At 40.7% G+C, this 18,942-nt stretch overlaps 1 protein-coding gene across 1 annotated transcript; it reads left to right on the plus strand.

Annotated features, from left to right (window-relative positions):
- Positions 1-1,288: 1,288 nt before the first annotated feature.
- LOC117255016 (A-type potassium channel modulatory protein KCNIP2-like) lies at positions 1,289-18,301 on the plus strand. The gene is made up of 9 exons (XM_078166105.1): positions 1,289-1,813; positions 13,329-13,431; positions 13,590-13,710; positions 13,825-13,894; positions 14,937-15,007; positions 15,597-15,704; positions 15,793-15,897; positions 17,238-17,300; positions 17,408-18,301. Exons 1-9 carry the CDS (start codon positions 1,741-1,743, stop codon positions 17,453-17,455), a joined length of 762 nt encoding a protein of 253 aa, XP_078022231.1. The 5' UTR covers positions 1,289-1,740; the 3' UTR covers positions 17,456-18,301.
- The last annotated feature ends 641 nt before the right edge of the window (positions 18,302-18,942 follow it).

Consider the following 18,942-nt stretch of genomic DNA (forward strand, 5'->3'; position numbering starts at 1 on the left):
GGCTAATCTGGCATTCTGACTGTGTTACCCAGTCTCACCCCAAAGTCGTTGAATGCTGGTGCTTGGTCAGTGACCTACATCGATGAAAAAAGCTGTCCTTTCACATTGGCATGATAGATGGCCTGTCGTCGTTACCGGAAAACAACCTAAGTCAAGGGGGCGAAAAGTCCAAGTAGGGTGGGTAAGAGTGGTGGTGGATAGGTCCAGCAACCACTGACTTTCACCCTGGGAGGCGAGTGTTCACTCTCCGTAACAATGTAAAGCCAAACCCTGGTATTTCCTAAACCTAAACTTAACCAGGTGGTTTTGTTGCCTGTGCGTATATTGGCTGAATGTAACCATGTTTGTTGTTGAGGAAAAAAATATCAATTCATGTGATGTACTGACGTAGTGCGTTTATTTTGAAAGAGACGATACAAACTGTACATTTCCTGTGAAAATGGAAGTGTGTTTTGAAAAGACACAATGCATGTAACAGGGTGAAGCTGACACCCCGTCCCAGAACGTCAACAACAGACACACCCAGGGTACCTTGCACATCATATGTCAGCATGAAAAGTCCATTGCCAAATGTCGATATGTCACAAGGTTGAAGGGACAATATGTTGGACTGTGAGAATTTTAACATGAGTAGCCTAGTCTATGTCCAACCAAGAAACCAGCCAGTGCATTACTGTTTACTGATCATTTATTTGTATTTTGGATCCTGAGGCATTGTGAGATAGATCAAGAGATTTAATCTTGAAAGGACATGTCTGTCCAAATTACCATGACATATTTTACAAAACGTTGGAGGAACACAATAAAGCACAGATTTTTAAATGTATGTAAAAGAAATATAGGCTACATGAAAAAACTACTTAATTACACCCTTTCTCTAAATCTTGATGATGTCCCTGAGAGGCTCAAAGTCTTACATGTTAGAGGCTTTAAAACACAAGTTTGTGATGGGAAACAAAGCTGTGGAAATCTGGAAGTTTATCCCATAAATCAGCTTGTGGCCTCCTCCGTCTCCACTCAGCTTATCACGCGTATTTATGGCTTTAATATTTAAATAATAATTTGTGGAAATCGTGACCTTGGTGCATTCATTTATGTGAAATATGAGTGAGTCATTCGTTAACTCTCAAGGACGCGCAGCTGACAGAATATTGATCCGCACGTATTACTTCTTCAAAGCTGCTCAAGTCCCGAGCCAAGGTGAGCCCATCCATCAGTGGAGCACAGATCAGCTGATATATACACTCCCACATCCCTCTGTCTGTCTGTCTGTCTGTCTGTCTGTGGCACTGCCTCTCTCTTGCTTCATCACTCCTCTTCCTCTCTCCTCTCAGCTGTGTCTCCTCTCTCAGCTCGGACACATACAGATGCAGCTGACAGGCGGACTCTTTGTCATTTGTTTGGATCTTTGGATCAGCAAAGTGAAGTCATCAGCTTTCTGCTGCTGATCAACAACCTTTAACTCACACAGCCTCTCCAAGTGACCGTGAAGCGCAAACTGTGGATGTGAGCGCGCGCTGGTGCTGAGCAGGAGGAGGAGGAGAGTTTGGATAAAGAGACACGAGCTTTTCCACGGACTTTTACCCTTTTTGTCCTCCCTCTATCTTCGACCAGTTTGCAGCACACACCGGCTGATGCTTGCAGAAAAGTGAAATGCAAACAGGAGTGAAGTCGTAGACGAGCTGCGGCTCCGACGCGCGCACAGATCTTGCAGGTTCAGCGGTGAGACCCGAGACAAACATGAAATCCAGGAGTCAGGACCAGAGTTTGTCTGACTCCAGAGAGCTGGACAGATCTTACGACCCACTTACAGGTACATCAGTCTTTGTCATTGTCTTTTCCTTTCTTTTTAAAATATGGGAACAATTGCTGGATTTGCTGCTGTTTGCTGACCTGGCTGAGATTTCCTGTGACTGTGTGCTCATCAAAGTTTGCTTTGGTTTGTTTTTACAGTAGACGACTCATGGTAATTTTAAAGAAGTACAGTGCCTTTTAAGATCTTAGCTCTGTCAAAAAGAAAATTTAAAACAGCACTAAAGTAGTGTTTAATACACCACAATCCGGTTTCATCATCTGTCTGCAATGTGACAATCAAGCAGCCTCATTATCACAACTTAGTGAATCATTTTTGGATGAACTTTGCATCATTGCTCTCTCGTCTGCTATTGTAAAAGAATATGTAGCCTACTAATATTTTTTTTTTTTAAAAAAAAAAACAGCCTGGTTGCATCACGCAGGGGTCATCATGGGCTCAGCATCATGCAGGTCAAGTCAACAGGAAAATAAAGACACAAGAGGCTTTGTGAAATATATGAAATATGAGGGGTGGTCTGTTGTAAAAGATGTTGCAGTGATATGCTTCTAAATATAAATACTGGATGTAAAGCAAACATGTCCACATGGCTGTATGTTTGCATGACATCAGTCACATCAGTTAAATGACTGCAGTCTGTACGTGGAGCAAAGGAATGGACCAGAAATAGCAGTAGAGCTATAAAATAATAGGTATAACATTAGTTTGAAAACATGTTTTGCATTCTCCATACTGATGTTTGATCATGTTAATGCTGACATGAATAGTTGATTAATCAATTAGTTGGCAGACATTCTGAAAATCAGTAAAGTGTTGAAGACATTTATCAAGAAAAGCCAAAGAATTTCTTGTTTTATCTTCTAAAATCTGAAAATTTACTTCCTTTTTTCATTGTAGGTTGAATATCTTTGGCTTCTAGGAAAACTGTGGTCGACATATTGAAGGGATTAAATGATTACTATGTTGTCAAAAATATTCAACAGATTGATCGATGATGAGAACAGACATTAGTGGCGACTCTAATTAACAAATCCATGATGTTAGTGTTGGTCATACTGTACATATCGACATGTTTCTTTTCATGAGATGCTCTAAAAGTGAAGCACAAACAACCAACTGCACAGTGGTGATAGCTGATATTGCACTGATGCTCTCCCTCTAATGAAAGAAAAAACAAAAGCTCAATGTGCTTCACAAAAACATGAAAACAACTTCATATTACAACCGCAAGTCACATCTTATCGGTTTCTTATTATCTAATATTACACATGTCAGCGTCTGTCTTTACGGTCTAATTAGATCAGCGAGGCTCCTCTGTTTGTCAGACTGCACAGTGTTTTATTTTCCTCATGAGTGCTTACAAAGACACGTCTCTTTAGAGATCAGTGAGCGTCTCAGTGTATATCACTCTCTCCCTCACACACACACACACACACACACACACACTTGGTGCTGTCTTTCTTGTGACACTTCCCAAAATAGTCTTTTCCTTTAAAAATAAATGTGTAAAAATAACTTCAGATGGGCGCAGTGCTGTTACCATTCAGTTTGCAGGATGTTTCTAAACCTCTGTATTGAACGTGGACAGATGTTATACAGATGGAGGCTTATTTAATGACTGATCGTTGTAGCCGGCACAATAGCCGGTGTGATATCCATTCAGCAGCAGGTTAACCAAACAGTGAACAGGTGCATGAACACAGAGGCTTTAGGGGGCGTTCAGGACGCACAAACAAACCTTTTTATTAAAGAGTGAAGCACAGGGGCGCCGTGGTGCTTAACAGCCTGAGGCACCAAACTGCAGCCTTTACTGCTTGACTCTATTGTACCTGTCATATAAAGCCCCAACAGTTATATTAAATGTATTGATGAATAAAGCAACAACAACCGCTTATGGAGAAAGTCTGTTAAGACTGCATTAAATGATTTATCAGGTATATCTAAGACTGAGCAGAAAGCAGTGTTTATGTGCAGCAGTTCTGCTGTTTACTCCTGGCTGTGTTCATACATTATAGATACTGGATCTTTCTCCAAGTCATCACTTTCTACACCACACTTCACATGTTACAGTGACCCTGACTGACTGAGTGACTGCTGCTGCTGTGGTGGAGCTGAACCATAATGTCACTGAACCATGATGTCATCACGTGGAAAGACTGTTCTTTTTAAAGCAATAGCTAAACATTTTGGGAAATATGCTAATTTTCTTACTTGCTAAGAGTTAGGTGTCATATCTGCACTGTAAATATGAAGCTACTATGAGCAGCCAATTAGCTTAGCTTAGCATTAAAGAGTGGACTCAGGGGGACACAGCCAGCAGGTTCTGCCCAGAGGTAACAAAATCCACCTACCAGCACCTGTTTCTTTAATCTGTACAAAACAAAACAAGGTGTAAAACTAAACATTACGGTGTTACAGGGGGATATGTGCCAAACTTTTTCTTAGCCAGGAGCAGTTGTTCCTTCAGCGGAGTTGCTACTCCTGCCATAACCCTCTGCAACAAGGCAGGGGGCAGTGTAGATGTCAGTCTTAGAGATGCTAGTAGCTAGCTGTGATGATTGAGAGCAGATACTTCTGTAGTCTATACATTGTTTTTTTGGGAAAGTCCCCCTTGGTGAGCCCGGTCTTACTCTGAAGTCGTTGAAATCCAGAGCTTGGGCAGTGACTTGCAGCATCAGAAACCAAGGAAAAAAGGCGTCATTTAACGTCGGCATGAGATGCAGCGGGACAGGGACGAAAGTTAAAGCGTTGAAAGTCCGACTGTGGTGGGTGAGAGGTATTGGATGGGTCCAAGAAACACAGACTTGCAGCCTGTTCTTTTTTTCCTAAACTTAGACATGTGTGTTTGATGTCGAAGAAAAAAAAAAAGTCAAGTCACAATGCATGTAAAAGGCAGAGCTTGACACGGTGTCCCAGAGCGTCAACAACCAATGCACTCAGGGTACCTTGCACGACGCATGAGGACATGGAGAGTCCATGACCAAACATCAATATGTGACAAGGTCAGAGTGAGAATGTGTTGGCCTGGTATATCTTTACGATTTATGTACAAATTTAGGGTTTCAGTATTGAATTTCTTGGCTTTGTTAGAGGAATTTCCAAACTAGTATTGTCTCAAGTGTTGTACATGTTGTAGAATAATGTCTAGTACACCTGCTGTGACTGAACAGGCCTGCTCCTCTCTGTCTGTGTGTGTGTTTGAGAAAGGTGAGATTAGATCGATTTATATTCATGACATTTTTGTAGAGCACTCAAGGGTGTACTTTCCCTAATGCATCAAAAACAGTCAACACTAATAACATAAATATTGCATTTATATAACACAGCTACAAAGCAGATTTCAACGTAAAAGCCTCTCAGAGTTAAACAGATTTGATATCATAGGTGCCAGATGGAATTGGCTGGACTGATGAAGAGTGTATTAAGATCAATGTTGTGCAACAAATAATCAAAGCTGATTCTGTGTAAGCGATGGCTCTGTGGGCCACATGAGGTCAAATGAGTGGATATAAACCTCTGCGACAGTCACTGGGGAGCTCACGATGTCGGGAAGAGACAGAGTGTAAATGTTAATGTGTGTGTCCATGGTCTGGATGAGATGGACGTAATCTGAACCATGTCCTTTCTGAGGATTATGATAGGCACAGAGGCAGTTGCCAGGGCAACATTAGTTTACAAACATTCATTTAACGCTGAATGATCCAGCTGAAGCTGCCGCCACCTCCCAAATAAACTCTAGATGCAACCAGTGGCACAGAGTTTGGATTTAGGGTCATAATAAAGGAGCAGTTTAAGTGTTTTTGTAAGCATTTACAACTTTTTACCCAATAATATTATGATTAATAAATTATTCTCCTTTAATTCACAGATTAATAATAAACTCTTAAAATAGATTGGCAAATTATGAGTGCACATACAGTACAGGCCAAAAGTTTGGACACACCTTCTCATTCAATGCGTTTTCTTTATTTTCATGACTATTTACATTGTAGATTCTCACTGAAGGCATCAAAACTATGAATGAACACATGTGGAGTTATGTACTTAACAAAAAAAGGTGAAATAACTGAAAACATGTTTTATATTCTTGTTTCTTCAAAATAGCCACCCTTTGCTCTGATTACTGCTTTGCACACTCTTGGCATTCTCTCGATGACCTTCAAGAGGTAGTCACCTGAAATGGTTTTCCAACAGTCTTGAAGGAGTTCCCAGAGGTGTTTAGCACTTGTTGGCCCCTTTGCCTTCACTCTGCGGTCCAGCTCACCCCAAACCATCTGGATTGGGTTCAGGTCCGGTGACTGTGGAGGCCAGGTCATCTGCCGCAGCACTCCATCACTCTCCTTCTTGGTCAAATAGCCCTTACACAGCCTGGAGGTGTGTTTGGGGTCATTGTCCTGTTGAAAAATAAATGATGGTCCAACTAAACGCAAACCGGATGGGATGGCATGTCGCTGCAGGATGCTGTGGTAGCCATGCTGGTTCAGTGTGCCTTCAATTTTGAATAAATCCCCAACAGTGTCACCAGCAAAACACCCCCACACCATCACACCTCCTCCTCCATGCTTCACAGTGGGAACCAGGCATGTGGAATCCATCCGTTCACCTTTTCTGCGTCTCACAAAGACACGGCGGTTGGAACCAAAGATCTCAAATTTGGACTCATCAGACCAAAGCACAGATTTCCACTGGTCTAATGTCCATTCCTTGTGTTTCTTGGCCCAAACAAATCTCTTCTGCTTGTTGCCTCTCCTTAGCAGTGGTTTCCTAGCAGCTATTTGACCATGAAGGCCTGATTGGCGCAGTCTCCTCTTAACAGTTGTTCTAGAGATGGGTCTGCTGCTAGAACTCTGTGTGGCATTCATCTGGTCTCTGATCTGAGCTGCTGTTAACTTGCCATTTCTGAGGCTGGTGACTCGGATGAACTTATCCTCAGAAGCAGAGGTGACTCTTGGTCTTCCTTTCCTGGGTCGGTCCTCATGTGTGCCAGTTTCGTTGTAGCGCTTGATGGTTTTTGCAACTCCACGTGGGGACACATTTAAAGTTTTTGCAATTTTCCGGACTGACTGACCTTCATTTCTTAAAGTAATGATGGCCACTGGTTTTTCTTTAGTTAGCTGATTGGTTCTTGCCATAATATGAATTTTAACAGTTGTCCAATAGGGCTGTCAGCTGTGTATTAACCTGACTACTGCACAACACAACTGATGGTCCCAACCCCATTGATAAAGCAAGAAATTCCACTAATTAACCCTGATAAGGCACACCTGTGAAGTGGAAAACCATTTCAGGTGACTACCTCTTGAAGCTCATGGAGAGAATGCCAAGAGTGTGCAAAGCAGTAATCAGAGCAAAGGGTGGCTATTTTGAAGAAACTAGAATATAAAACATGTTTTCAGTTATTTCACCTTTTTTTGTTAAGTACATAACTCCACATGTGTTCATTCATAGTTTTGATGCCTTCAGTGAGAATCTACAATGTAAATAGTCATGAAAATAAAGAAAACGCATTGAATGAGAAGGTGTGTCCAAACTTTTGGCCTGTACTGTATAAAAACAAAGGTTCCTTTCTTTACTTATTCCTCACTAACATATGCTTGCCTTTTCTTTTAAGCTCAAAGTCAGGAAGAAAAATTAACTTTTGTGAAGAAAGTTTGGTCTTTTATAGGCCCTTAGAGGAAACTGAAGTGGAGTTTCTCTGTGGATTTGGGAGATTTTGAGAGAACTGTTTTTTAAAAATGATGAACTAATGAAAGCACAGTCTTACTGGGAGTTTTTTTTTCTCAGAAAATCAAGAAAAAACCTCATTAAGTGTAAAAACATATATGCGGCTGCCACTTTGAGCGGCTTTAATCATTCCACTGTGATTAACTTTATCTCCCAAGTCAATATTTTAAAACCCTTTTCTTTTCTTTTCACCAGAAGCTTGCCTGATTAAAAGCCCATCGATTAGGCCCACTTCATACGTTTGAGATTTGGGATTATCAGCAAATATTCTGACTGAATATTTCTACCCTCAACATCGATTTATGCTCCTACAGTAAGCCAGCTAAAGGGGTTCAGCACATAATAAAGTTCTCAATAAGCAACTTTTAATTCCTATATAAGTATAACTTGTTGTAAAGACATACCCCAAAAGCAGTGATGACTCTGACGACTCCTCTTCAAAGCCTCACGGCCCTCCTTTTTATGAGTTTCTTCATTCCTCTCAGTGTCTCTTGCTTTTCTTCATCCACAGTTTAAGTATTTTCAGCCGGAGTTGTTTGCACCAGTGGATAAAAGAGTCTTTAAATGTGTTGATAACAGCAGGGAAGAGTGTATTGATCGGCCTCAGAGGGCTGCAATTGTTAAAATTGATTCACAGAATCAAAGTCACCCAGAGGGTCTCTAGAACAGAAGAAAGGCTGCTGGATGATCTCAGCACCTGCTGAAATAACTGTTGAGTCAGTGCGATTCATCAGTCGAACCCTAGAGATATTCAAGAGATACTCGATGATCAGTTTGTGCTGTGGGACCGGTAAAAGGTTACTGACTGCAACAAGCTGCAGCACATATTAAAGAAATACTTCACCCACAGAATGATCATTTGTATATCAGGCACTCGATCACCTCATGCTACCATGAATTCAGGAGGAAAATGTTGTTTTTCTAGTATGCTTCCACGGTGAATGAAGAATCCAAAAACATAAAATTCTTGATGAATTGGAGTAAAAGGGGTCCATGTACAACAACAGCAAGTTTATCAAAACATCAGTTTACAAACTCCCACACAACTCTCGCAGTATAATCCAAGTCTCATTTAGGCTCCAATCACACAGAAAGTGTTTTGCAGGTTTCAAAATGCGAGGTGCACCGCACTGCCTTTTTAAAAATTGAATGCCACTAGTGAAAAAAAAAAGAAGCTTGCTGCGCCTCTTTATTGTTGCCAGGCAACTACAGACTCACCTCCTTATTCTAACCTTCCCATGTAGGCCTAATCAATCTACTGTTTATTTATTGTAACTAGTTCCTAAAATGGACAGGCAGAGGGTACCTGCTGTAGCTCTGTACGAGGGTGAGAGGCTGTCAGTAAATAGTTTGTTGCACACAGGGAAACGGAGATCTGTGTGGGTACATGAGACCCTAATAAGGAGGGTGAATCATGGAGAGTACCACCAGTTGGTCCAGGAGCTTCTCCTCCGTGATGGCTATTTCCAGGCATATTTTAGGATGCCTCGGGGGCAGTTTGACAACTTGCTGTCTAACGTCGGGCCGTATAGCTCTGGGTATCCAGCAACCGCTACCAACTGTAAACTTGTTGTCGTCACCACCACAGAAGACCCGCCTCTCAAATCATCCCATTGGACAATGAGAAAAAAGATGACGAAAAAAGAGGTGATGTGGGGCGTTTTTCCGCTTTGAGTTGAATTTTTTTTCAACTCAACAAGTTCATCGGAATGATCGCTTCATTCTTATTAAAAACAATTACAAAAAGTCACCTTTAGCTGCTAAATCGCTTTCTGTCTGATCAGGGCCTTATGCAGTCGTACTTCCTGAACACGTGCATTTTTGCTAAATCCTTACTGTTTAAAAAGCTTCTGCATAAACAGTCTCACACACTGACAAGTAGGATGCCTGGGCAAGCGCACCACAAACATTTGAACTCAACTCAACAGAATGCATAAGCAGAGTTCAACTACATGCTCTTGCCCAGGTGTGCTACCTGTATGCAGAAACTTTTTAAATACTTTGGTTTGTGTTTGGGAAGTACTGAGCTTACGACTGGATAAATGAGACTTGGATTATACTGACGGAGTTGTGTGAGAGTTTATAAATCAATATTTTGATATAGTTTTTCTGCTGTTGAACATGGACCCCTTTTAATCCAATTCATTAAGAATTTTCTCAGTTTCTGGATTCTTTGTTTGCCATGATGGCATGCGAGAAAAATAAAGATGTCTTCATGAATCCAGCATAACATGAGGTTAGTAACTTACATACAAATAATCATGTTGTGGGTGAAGTGTTCCTTTAAGTATGTTTCATTTGCTGATAAACATCATAAATACAGTGGACAAACTTTATATGAGCTAACAGTGAGGGGCATGCATTTTTACATTCTGTTCAGCTGATGTTTATGATGTTATATAACAGCCTGAATAGTGCTTCAGCTGCTGAGCCAGACATCAATATGCTGCCTTACCTCTCTAAGAACGACCCCCCGCTCTGTTTTTGTTGGATTACTATGCAGACAAGTCACATCAAACATCCGCTCTTAAAAAGCATTTGAATAACGTAGATAATAGATATAATATCTGCCCTGCGCTCTGTCACGTCTAAAAATATCAGCTGGACAGAAAGAAAAAACAGGGACATTTTTTTTTGTTGTCTCCATCTTCCTGTAAAATGGTTCCCCAGCTTAAAATAAAAATCATTTATTTTATGGTTTTATTTTTCTGCAGAGATGTTTGTGTCATCCTCCTCACTTGTGTGTGCGTGTGTGTGTGTGTGTGTGTGTGTGTGTGTGTGTGTGTGCGTGATAGAGGACCTGTAAAGCTTTGTTTGTTTTTCCACAGTTGAGCAGCTGCTGTATTTGATAGTATGATTGACATATCCTACATTAAGGCAGGGCAGCAACTGGTGTGTTCCTACAGAATGGAATCACATTAATAGTTTATGCTTATTTACAGAAGCTGTATGCACACAGTCGGCAGATTAGGATATATATTTTTCTCCGTGACATAACATAAAGGAGTAAGTGAGAAGTTTTTAGTGAATGCATCTGATATGCCCCTCAGCCAAACACTGAATCCCTGTGTTGCTGCAGTGCAGCTGTTCAGCTGTTGTTGGAGACATTTCTCAGGTGTGAATGTTGGAGTTTCATCCTGCACTGCTGCTGCTGTATGTATGACTGTAATTAGATTCTTGTGTACTTTACATTACTGATAATCATGTTCCAAACACCTCTGAGATACTAACAGAGTCAAAAACAATGATTTTGAACATGATCTATTTACTTATTGTTGAAGTTATCACGTTGTAATAAAGGTGTTGTTAGCAGATTGTGGAGATGGCTTCATGAGTATCTGCCTCAGCCAGGGTTGGAAGAACACATATTTTGCTACAAGTAAAAGTGCTGAATCAAAAATCTACTCAGGCAAAAGTAATAAAGTATTAAGACCGGAATATACTTAAAGCACCAGAAATAAAAGTATGCAGAATGGCCCATTTAATAATAGCATATATTACTGGATTATGAGCAGTGCATTAATGTGTACATCACTTTAATGTTGCAGCTGGTAACTGTGGTGCTCATTTTAACCACTGTATACACTGCCTGCCATCTTAAACTATAATAATATGTGTGATATATGAATTTATTAGCTGTATTTATATTTAGTTTAAATAATCTGAATCTGCAAAGTAGTAACTGAAGTTATCAAATAAAAGTAAAATATTTGCCTTCAAAGTGTAGTGGAGTAGAAGTATAAAGCAGCAGGAAATGGAAATACTCAAGTAAAGTACAAGTACCTCAACAGTTGACTCATGTACAGTACTCGAGTACATAGTTACATTCCACCACTGGTCTGTGAGACGTTTCAGTGCAGCATCTTATTTAAATTACAGGTTTTATACATTCCTCCTCATCGTTTAGTCACCTGTATCTGTATTCTCATCACAGTCAGGTTTCACTGATTCACAGACTGCATCATTAGAACATCAGGTCCACTGGTTTTCTCTCTGAGTAACAGTGGGAGTGAAGGTGTACAACATCAAACAGGTCGCTCCATCCGTCTGTTTTAGTCTCCTGCAGTGCTCAGAGTTGCCTCCTGCCTGCGTTTTGTTTATCCTTTCTCTGACTTTGAGGCTCAGGACAGTTGAGTATGATCTGACTGCAGGTCTACACTGTCCTCTAGTGGTAGGAGACGACACGTGAAGGTCTGAGGATGCAAAATCAGCAATTGTTAGTGTGGGCTTCTGTCAGCATTATTGCTGCTGTCCAGCACCTCATGTCTACAGTATCTGTTTCTGTTTGTCCTTGGGTTGTTCCCGGTCAATGTAAAGTATCTGTGACTGATTTTGGATAGGAGAGATTACAAAACAAGATGCCTCCAATAAGTGAGAGCAAGTGAGACCTTGACACAAAGATTTAGGAGCAGGCAAAGCTTCAGGCTGAAGATGGATAAATGGGAAGTTTCACAGTAGCAGGTGTGTCAGCCTGGGAGCCAGGGAGGAGGGGAGGAGTCGCTCATTCGAAAAATACAGGAAAACTTAATTTCATTCTGTTCAGTGAACCTTGCAAAGTTTTTTATTGCCTCAGTATTGAGATTGTTGTATAAAGATCACAGAGTGAGAAGTAATGTATGATGTACAATGTTTATTGGATGAAGTTAGTTCAGTTTTATGGCTGTTGAGGTGACAGTTAGCTGCACCTACACACAGACAGGGAGCTGTGTGTAGGTGCAGAGAATCCTGTAGTGGTGTCTGTAAAGGCCGATACACCATATTAATGTTACAGCAAGAAGTCAAGACAGTGTGTGTGTGTGTGTGTGTGTGTGTGTGTGTGTGTGTTCTTTCTCATCTTGAAACACTTAAAGGTCCAATGTGTAGGATTGTGTTTTCTTTAGTTGATAATCTGAATCCTAAAATCCGGAAAATAAGAATCATTGCGTTTTCACTACCTTAAAATGATCTGTTTACTGAGCAGGTGCTCTTCCAGGCCAGTGAAGGCCACTGTCAATTTTACTACATGCTTGGAAAGAGTGAGTGGAGGAGTATTCAGCGGGTTGCAATCTACAACCTCACTGCTAGATGTCACTAAATCCTACTTACTGCTCCTTTAAACCTGAACCAATCATTAGAAACTCATGCTGTGCATCCAAGCTTGGTTCAAACTCTCAGAACTTTATTCTATATTCTACAAAGTTTCTACAGTATCTGAACTAAGATGGTGAACATGGTAATCATCACACATGCTTAGACATCAGCATGTTAGCATTGTCATTGTGAACATTTTAGCTTGCCCACGTTAGCATTTGGCTAAAACATTTTACCACCTTATTTAAATTAGCTGATACAGTTGGCCCAACACAGTTCTTAATTTCATTTTGCTTAAAACTAAACTAAATGTATTTATTACTGGCAGGTGCATCATATAAAATATATTGTATTTTAAGACACCTTTTGGTTAATAAATAATATGAAATGAATCTTCACATTTTTTCCATAGATAGTATATCTAAAAACAAAGAATGGACATGTAGATGACACTCTGTATGACCTCTGTCTCTCAGACGTCAGTCATGTGTCACTTCACTCAGCCCTCTCTCGCTGGCTGCTCTCCAAGCAGCTTTGATCCGATGGGTCATACTGGTTCAAAGCCAGGTCAGCAAACTAATTTGTGCACACTAAGTTGCATGGAAAAGTGATTAGAAGTATTTGAGCCTGGTCTGGCCAGTGTTTCATCCATCCATCGTGGTGTTCCCAGTGTGGGCCGCTCTATCTGCCTCTAATCTCTGCTGTGATTGGTTGTTTTCAGGTAATCCACCGTCCAAACCCAATAAAAAGACCATAAAGCAGCGCTTCCTCAAACTTCTCCCCTGCTATCGCTCTGGCTCCAGTTCTTCAACGTCTCAAAGCAAGTGTCACGACACACAGAAAACTGATTAGTGATACTTTTGCTTTTCCTTTCTTTATTTTCACTGCTGTCTTTTTTTCTCTGGGCAAGGCCTTTCATGTACACACTAGTGTATCTTAGGGAGTGATTATTTCATCTCTCTCCATCTCTACATGCAGGAAGTTCAAGTGATGATGCTGAACTGTCAACGGTGTGTTACCGACCGGAGGGGCTCGACCGTCTCGTACAGCAGACCAACTTCAGCAAGAAGGAGCTGCAGGTCCTGTACCGGGGATTCAAAAACGTCAGTCTAAGACAAATAAAAAATATCATTTATATGCATGAGAAAGCCTGTGTGTGTGTGTGTGTGTGTGTGTGTTTCACTGAAATCTAAGTTTGTGTTTTTTCATTTCCACAGGAGTGTCCCAGTGGTGTGGTGAATGAAGAGACTTTCAAAAGCATCTACTCCCAGTTCTTCCCTCAGGGAGGTCAGTCAGGTCCTCATTATTCAACTCATGCTTTTGATCTTTATTTAACATGTATTTTGTCAGAATTTCAAATGCATTTTTCTGGTATCAAAATAGTCCTAATAGAAACCAGCAGGAGCTTTTTACGAGGAAAAGATGCGTCTTGCATCGTCGTTGGTTGAGAGTTTGTGGGTCTTTATTCCAGTCAAACGCTACAGGAAAAATTATTTCCCTGTCCCGGTTCCTGCTTTCCTCTTTAAACTGTGCTCATCATCATTAGTGCATCAGTTTTTGCTTATTAGACTGACAGTCTATTGAAGCGGCAGTAGCTCAATCCAAATAAGAGTGTGGACCAGTGGCTGGAGAGGTGCCAGTTCACCTCCTGGGCACTGCAAGACACTCGACCTTCCCCTGCTCGAAGCGCCTGAGGCAGCCCTCTCCTTGACATCTCTCCATTTAATACATGTACAGATCCTGTTTGTGCATGTCTGTGTATTTCAGGCCTGTGTGTGTATGACAACAGGGTGGAAAAAATTGGATTTCCCCTCAGGGATTAATAAAGTATAACATCTTCTTCTGTTGGGTCAAATAAGATCTTTAACTTGTAAAATAAAGTTTAGTTTAATAAGTTTAATAAATAATTTCATAGCCTGTGTATTACTACATAGTAGCCTTTATTAAACCTGTAAAAAATGACATTAAATTAAAGTTTGTGAATGTGGTGAAAAGATTTGCAGTCGTATTAAAAATGTGACCACAGGAAACTGAGCAAAACTCTCCACAGTTTAACTTCAACCCTGCTTTTACAACCAGAAGCAGGCCCAAACGTATAACTTAAATATGTGTTTTTTTTCTTTAATTAAGATATTCTTTAATGTTTCTACAACCGCAATAAATCTTTAAGTTTGCAGACATTAATTTGTCATATAAAGTTTACAAAGGGTGATGTAAAACCACAGGCTGTATGATGGATTCTGAACATCATTTTACAAACTCAAAACCTCTCTGACTCTTATCTGAATCCAGGATTTGAATGGTCACTTTATTTTTCTCTGTCCTCCAGATTCAAGTATGTACGCTCATTTCCTGTTTGAAGCTTTTGACACCCATAACAACGGATCCGTCAGCTTTGAGGTGACTTTTCCATCTCTTCACTCTCTGCTGTCCAGACAAATGTTTATTTCCTCCATGATTTTCTTCACTTCTGTGTTTTTCTCCTTTATGCTCAGGCAGCTCTGTGCTTTTAAAACAGACAGCACAAAGACTCTGTCCTTCAAGGAAATAACTCTCTCTAAGATATTTTATGTATTTAAATACTTAAGGACGCATAAAGTATACATATAAATACATTTTTCATATGGCCAGCACACAAACACAAGGTTGAATTAAAAAAGAATCTTTCTCTTAAAAACACTTAAGTATATAACTCATTGACTGTCTTTATTTTACAGAAATCAAAACTTACAGAGACCAAGAAAAGTCTCATCTTTGTAAGCACATAGTTTGTGTCTGTTGCTGACAGTACCACATTAGATCTCAGAAAAGAAAAGCACTAAAACATATAATATTGGCTCAGTACTTGCAAACCACTGAAGATACAGTATTTCTCTTTCTTCTTTTACTTCCCCATTCTTCTTGCTTTCATCTTTTGACTGACTCTGTCAGATGTGACGTTCACTTTCCTGATCTCACTCATGGCTCACTTTTCTTTCTCTTGCTGTAGGACTTTGTTGTAAGTCTGTCCATCATCTTGAGAGGCTCCATCACTGATAAACTCAACTGGGCCTTCAATCTGTACGATCTCAACAAAGACGGCTGCATCACCAGAGAGGTACTTCAACCATTCTCTCATCTCTCTGCCTGCTGTTATGTCAGCAGCTCTGATTTGATTTGTTATTTCCTCCCGTCTGTCTGTCCAGGAGATGACAGACATCATGCGCTCCATCTATGACATGATGGGGAAGTATACCTACCCCTGCATGAGGGACAACGCTCCCAAGGAGCATGTTGACAACTTCTTCCAGGTACAACACACTAATCATCAAACCAATACACCACACATCTCCCAACACTGAACTCAAACTGAGGCAAAGAATCTGTCCAAAACAACAAATGCTCCATCTATGTTTGATTTGATTTGCTTTTGCATGGTTTGATTTAAAAATTGTTTTATATCTTACCAGAACTCAGTTGAAGCATTTCACATCAGTCCCCCACAGAGTATTGGTACATCATGTTTTGTGTACTATTCATTATGCATGACAACAGGCAGTGCTGTCCACTTAACCAGAGGACAGGGAAAGACTTTAGGTCGATGTTTTATGAACAGGTCCCTGATTGAGTTATATCTCTATGCAGTAATCTCTACTGCTGCCAGTTTCAGGCTGCACCACTGATCAATGCCAGAAATGTTTCATATGGGTGGGCAAATATATTCTCATCCCATCCATCTTGACGGTTGCGGGGGGGCTGGAGCCTATCCCAGCCGACACTGGGCGAGAGGCAGACTATCACAGGGCTGACACATAGAGACAGACAACCATTCACACTCACATTCACACCTACGAACAACTTAGAGTCACCAACTAACCTGCATGTCTTTGGACTGTGGGAGGAAGCTGGAGCACCCGGAGAAAACCCACGCTGATACTGGGAGAACATGTAAACTCCGCACAGAAGGGCTCCCCCACCCGGGATTCGAAACAGGAACCTTCTCGCCTTGAGGCAACAGTGCTAACCACTGTGCCCAACTCATTAAATACCGCTGCTCTACCAGTGGACATACACATCAAAATGTGACATGCTTCATCTGTTTTGGAGTTCAATAGTGGCGTGTCAAGATATGCTTGTTACTTGTAAACTTCCATTTTCACAGGAAATGTACAGTGTCTACTCGTTAAATGCATAAAGTCTTTTTCAAAATAAACTTACAAAGTAGGTAAAACTAGGCAACTAAAGCATGTGGTTAGGTTAAGAAAAAAACATAATGGTTTGGCTTAACATTGAGACAGAAAACGAGAAAAAGAGCTGACTCCAGGTTGAAAGTCTGGAGTTTCTTTGACCCATCCACCACCTCTCTTCCCCTCCGTATACAGACTTTGTTGCCATTATGTACTGCTCATACCACCATGTAGGTTGGCTCTCTTTGTATGTGTCTGACACTGATGTCCACTAACAAAGCACTAGTATTTGATGACTTGGGGTGTGTCCCGCTGTCTCTAAAACTGATGTGTGTTATAATGGCACAAAAGATGCCTCTGTGCATCGGTCTCTGACATTGAGACCACTGACGAAGTGGCAGTATTTGACAAGTTGGGGGTGAGAACGGACTTTTAATCATCTGTGCTTGTGTTGCATTTTTCAGAAAATGGACAGGAACAATGACGGAGTGGTCACCATCGAGGAGTTCTTAGAGACATGCCAAAAGGTCTCCTCATCCAACGATTTCAACCATTTCAAATGCTCAACAAAACCTCCATTTCCATCTGCAGCTTTCTCAGTAGTTTAACTGTTTCGTCTTGTTTCTCCATCCAGGACGAGAGCATCATGCAGTCCATGCACATGTTTGACCATGTGATCTAAAGCTTGAGAAATATAAGATTTTTCCTGCTGCCTGGAGCTCGTCTAAAGTTCTTCAGCCCCCAGCCAGAGTGGACGGAGTTTCTGGGCCCTAAATAGAGTGGTGCAGGGTGCAAACAACAGCGACCTGAGGATATCTTCCCCCAAACCACCTTTTCTTGTGAAATGTCTTTTTATTTAAGGTGTATAGGGAGACAGCAAAGGTGGATTTTGGTGTTTTAAGAGCTTGTATCACGATTGAAAGATTTGTGCGGACCACTTTGAACAAGAAATGTTTAATGCTGCGGAAAAGCAGCTCAATAACAACAAGCATTGATGGCTCAAAAACAGCAGATACAGTAGGCGACAGTCGTGGCCTCTTCGCTCACACAAATGATGACTATTAACTTATCATATTTTCTCTATTGCATGAATGAATGTGCAGACACATGGAACTAATTGAACAATGCTCAAAGTGTTGTAGAGTACCACTCACTGTCTATACTCACAGTAATCCTAAGGCGGCTCTAATAACGGGATGAAAATCAAGCAATAATCTTAAAGTAACATGTTATGAAATATGTCCTCAGTGTTGTCATGGGGCTCACCACTCACATTTACTGTAATACTGTATATTGTGTCTGCATGATGTGTCTGTATCGCCTGGCCATTGAAATGTTTAATTAAAGTGTTGATATATTTTCTATATGGACATGGTTACAATGATAATTATGAAGAAGTTGAATAAAACTACACAGTTGCTATGCAGAAGTGCATCTTTTTTTTAGTATTACTATTATTGACGAGTTGGAATATCACAGCTACTAATGCCACAGCCCTCCTTGACTTAATGTCATTACAGGTTTTACAGTCACAGGTTCAGAGGTCATCTTCACCATTTTCATAGTTTTTTTCTTTTGCAAAATTTCTAGTGTTGGATACATAATGAGAGGAGACTCGGGAGCATGAAGACATTTTGGCTTCTATTAGAAAAAAATAAACACCAATTTGACTTTTAGACAAAGCAAAATCACTACAAAAACAATAAAGAAAATATGACCAAGTCATAAACATAGTGAGCGAGAGAAAGAAGAAGAAAACGGCAACAAGACAGATCTTAAAATTGGAGGTCCAGCAGTCTCTATAACCTGCCCAACATGGCAAGAGCAATAGCACAAAAACACATCATCTTTGCAGGAGAGACAAACACTTACATCCTCCTGAGACCAGTGTCCTCATATGAGGACATCACATTTTGGGTTTACTTTTTGTGCCATCTAGTGGTAGTAGGAGCACAATACACTAATCCATGTAAAAACAAGATGGCAGCCATCTCTGCCAAGTCAGTCTGCAGCTGATCCTGACACAAAAGTGGACAAGGTCCAAAACCTGATCACAGCTGCTTCAGAGACGGACTAACTGTGAACGTCATGGATCAAATCTACAGGATGTTTGAGCCAGTAGTTTATTCTTACATAGTATACTTACTATATACTTTTTATATGTATGTA

Source organism: Epinephelus lanceolatus, chromosome 3, assembly GCF_041903045.1.
Source record: "Epinephelus lanceolatus isolate andai-2023 chromosome 3, ASM4190304v1, whole genome shotgun sequence".
NCBI lineage: Eukaryota > Metazoa > Chordata > Actinopteri > Perciformes > Serranidae > Epinephelus > Epinephelus lanceolatus.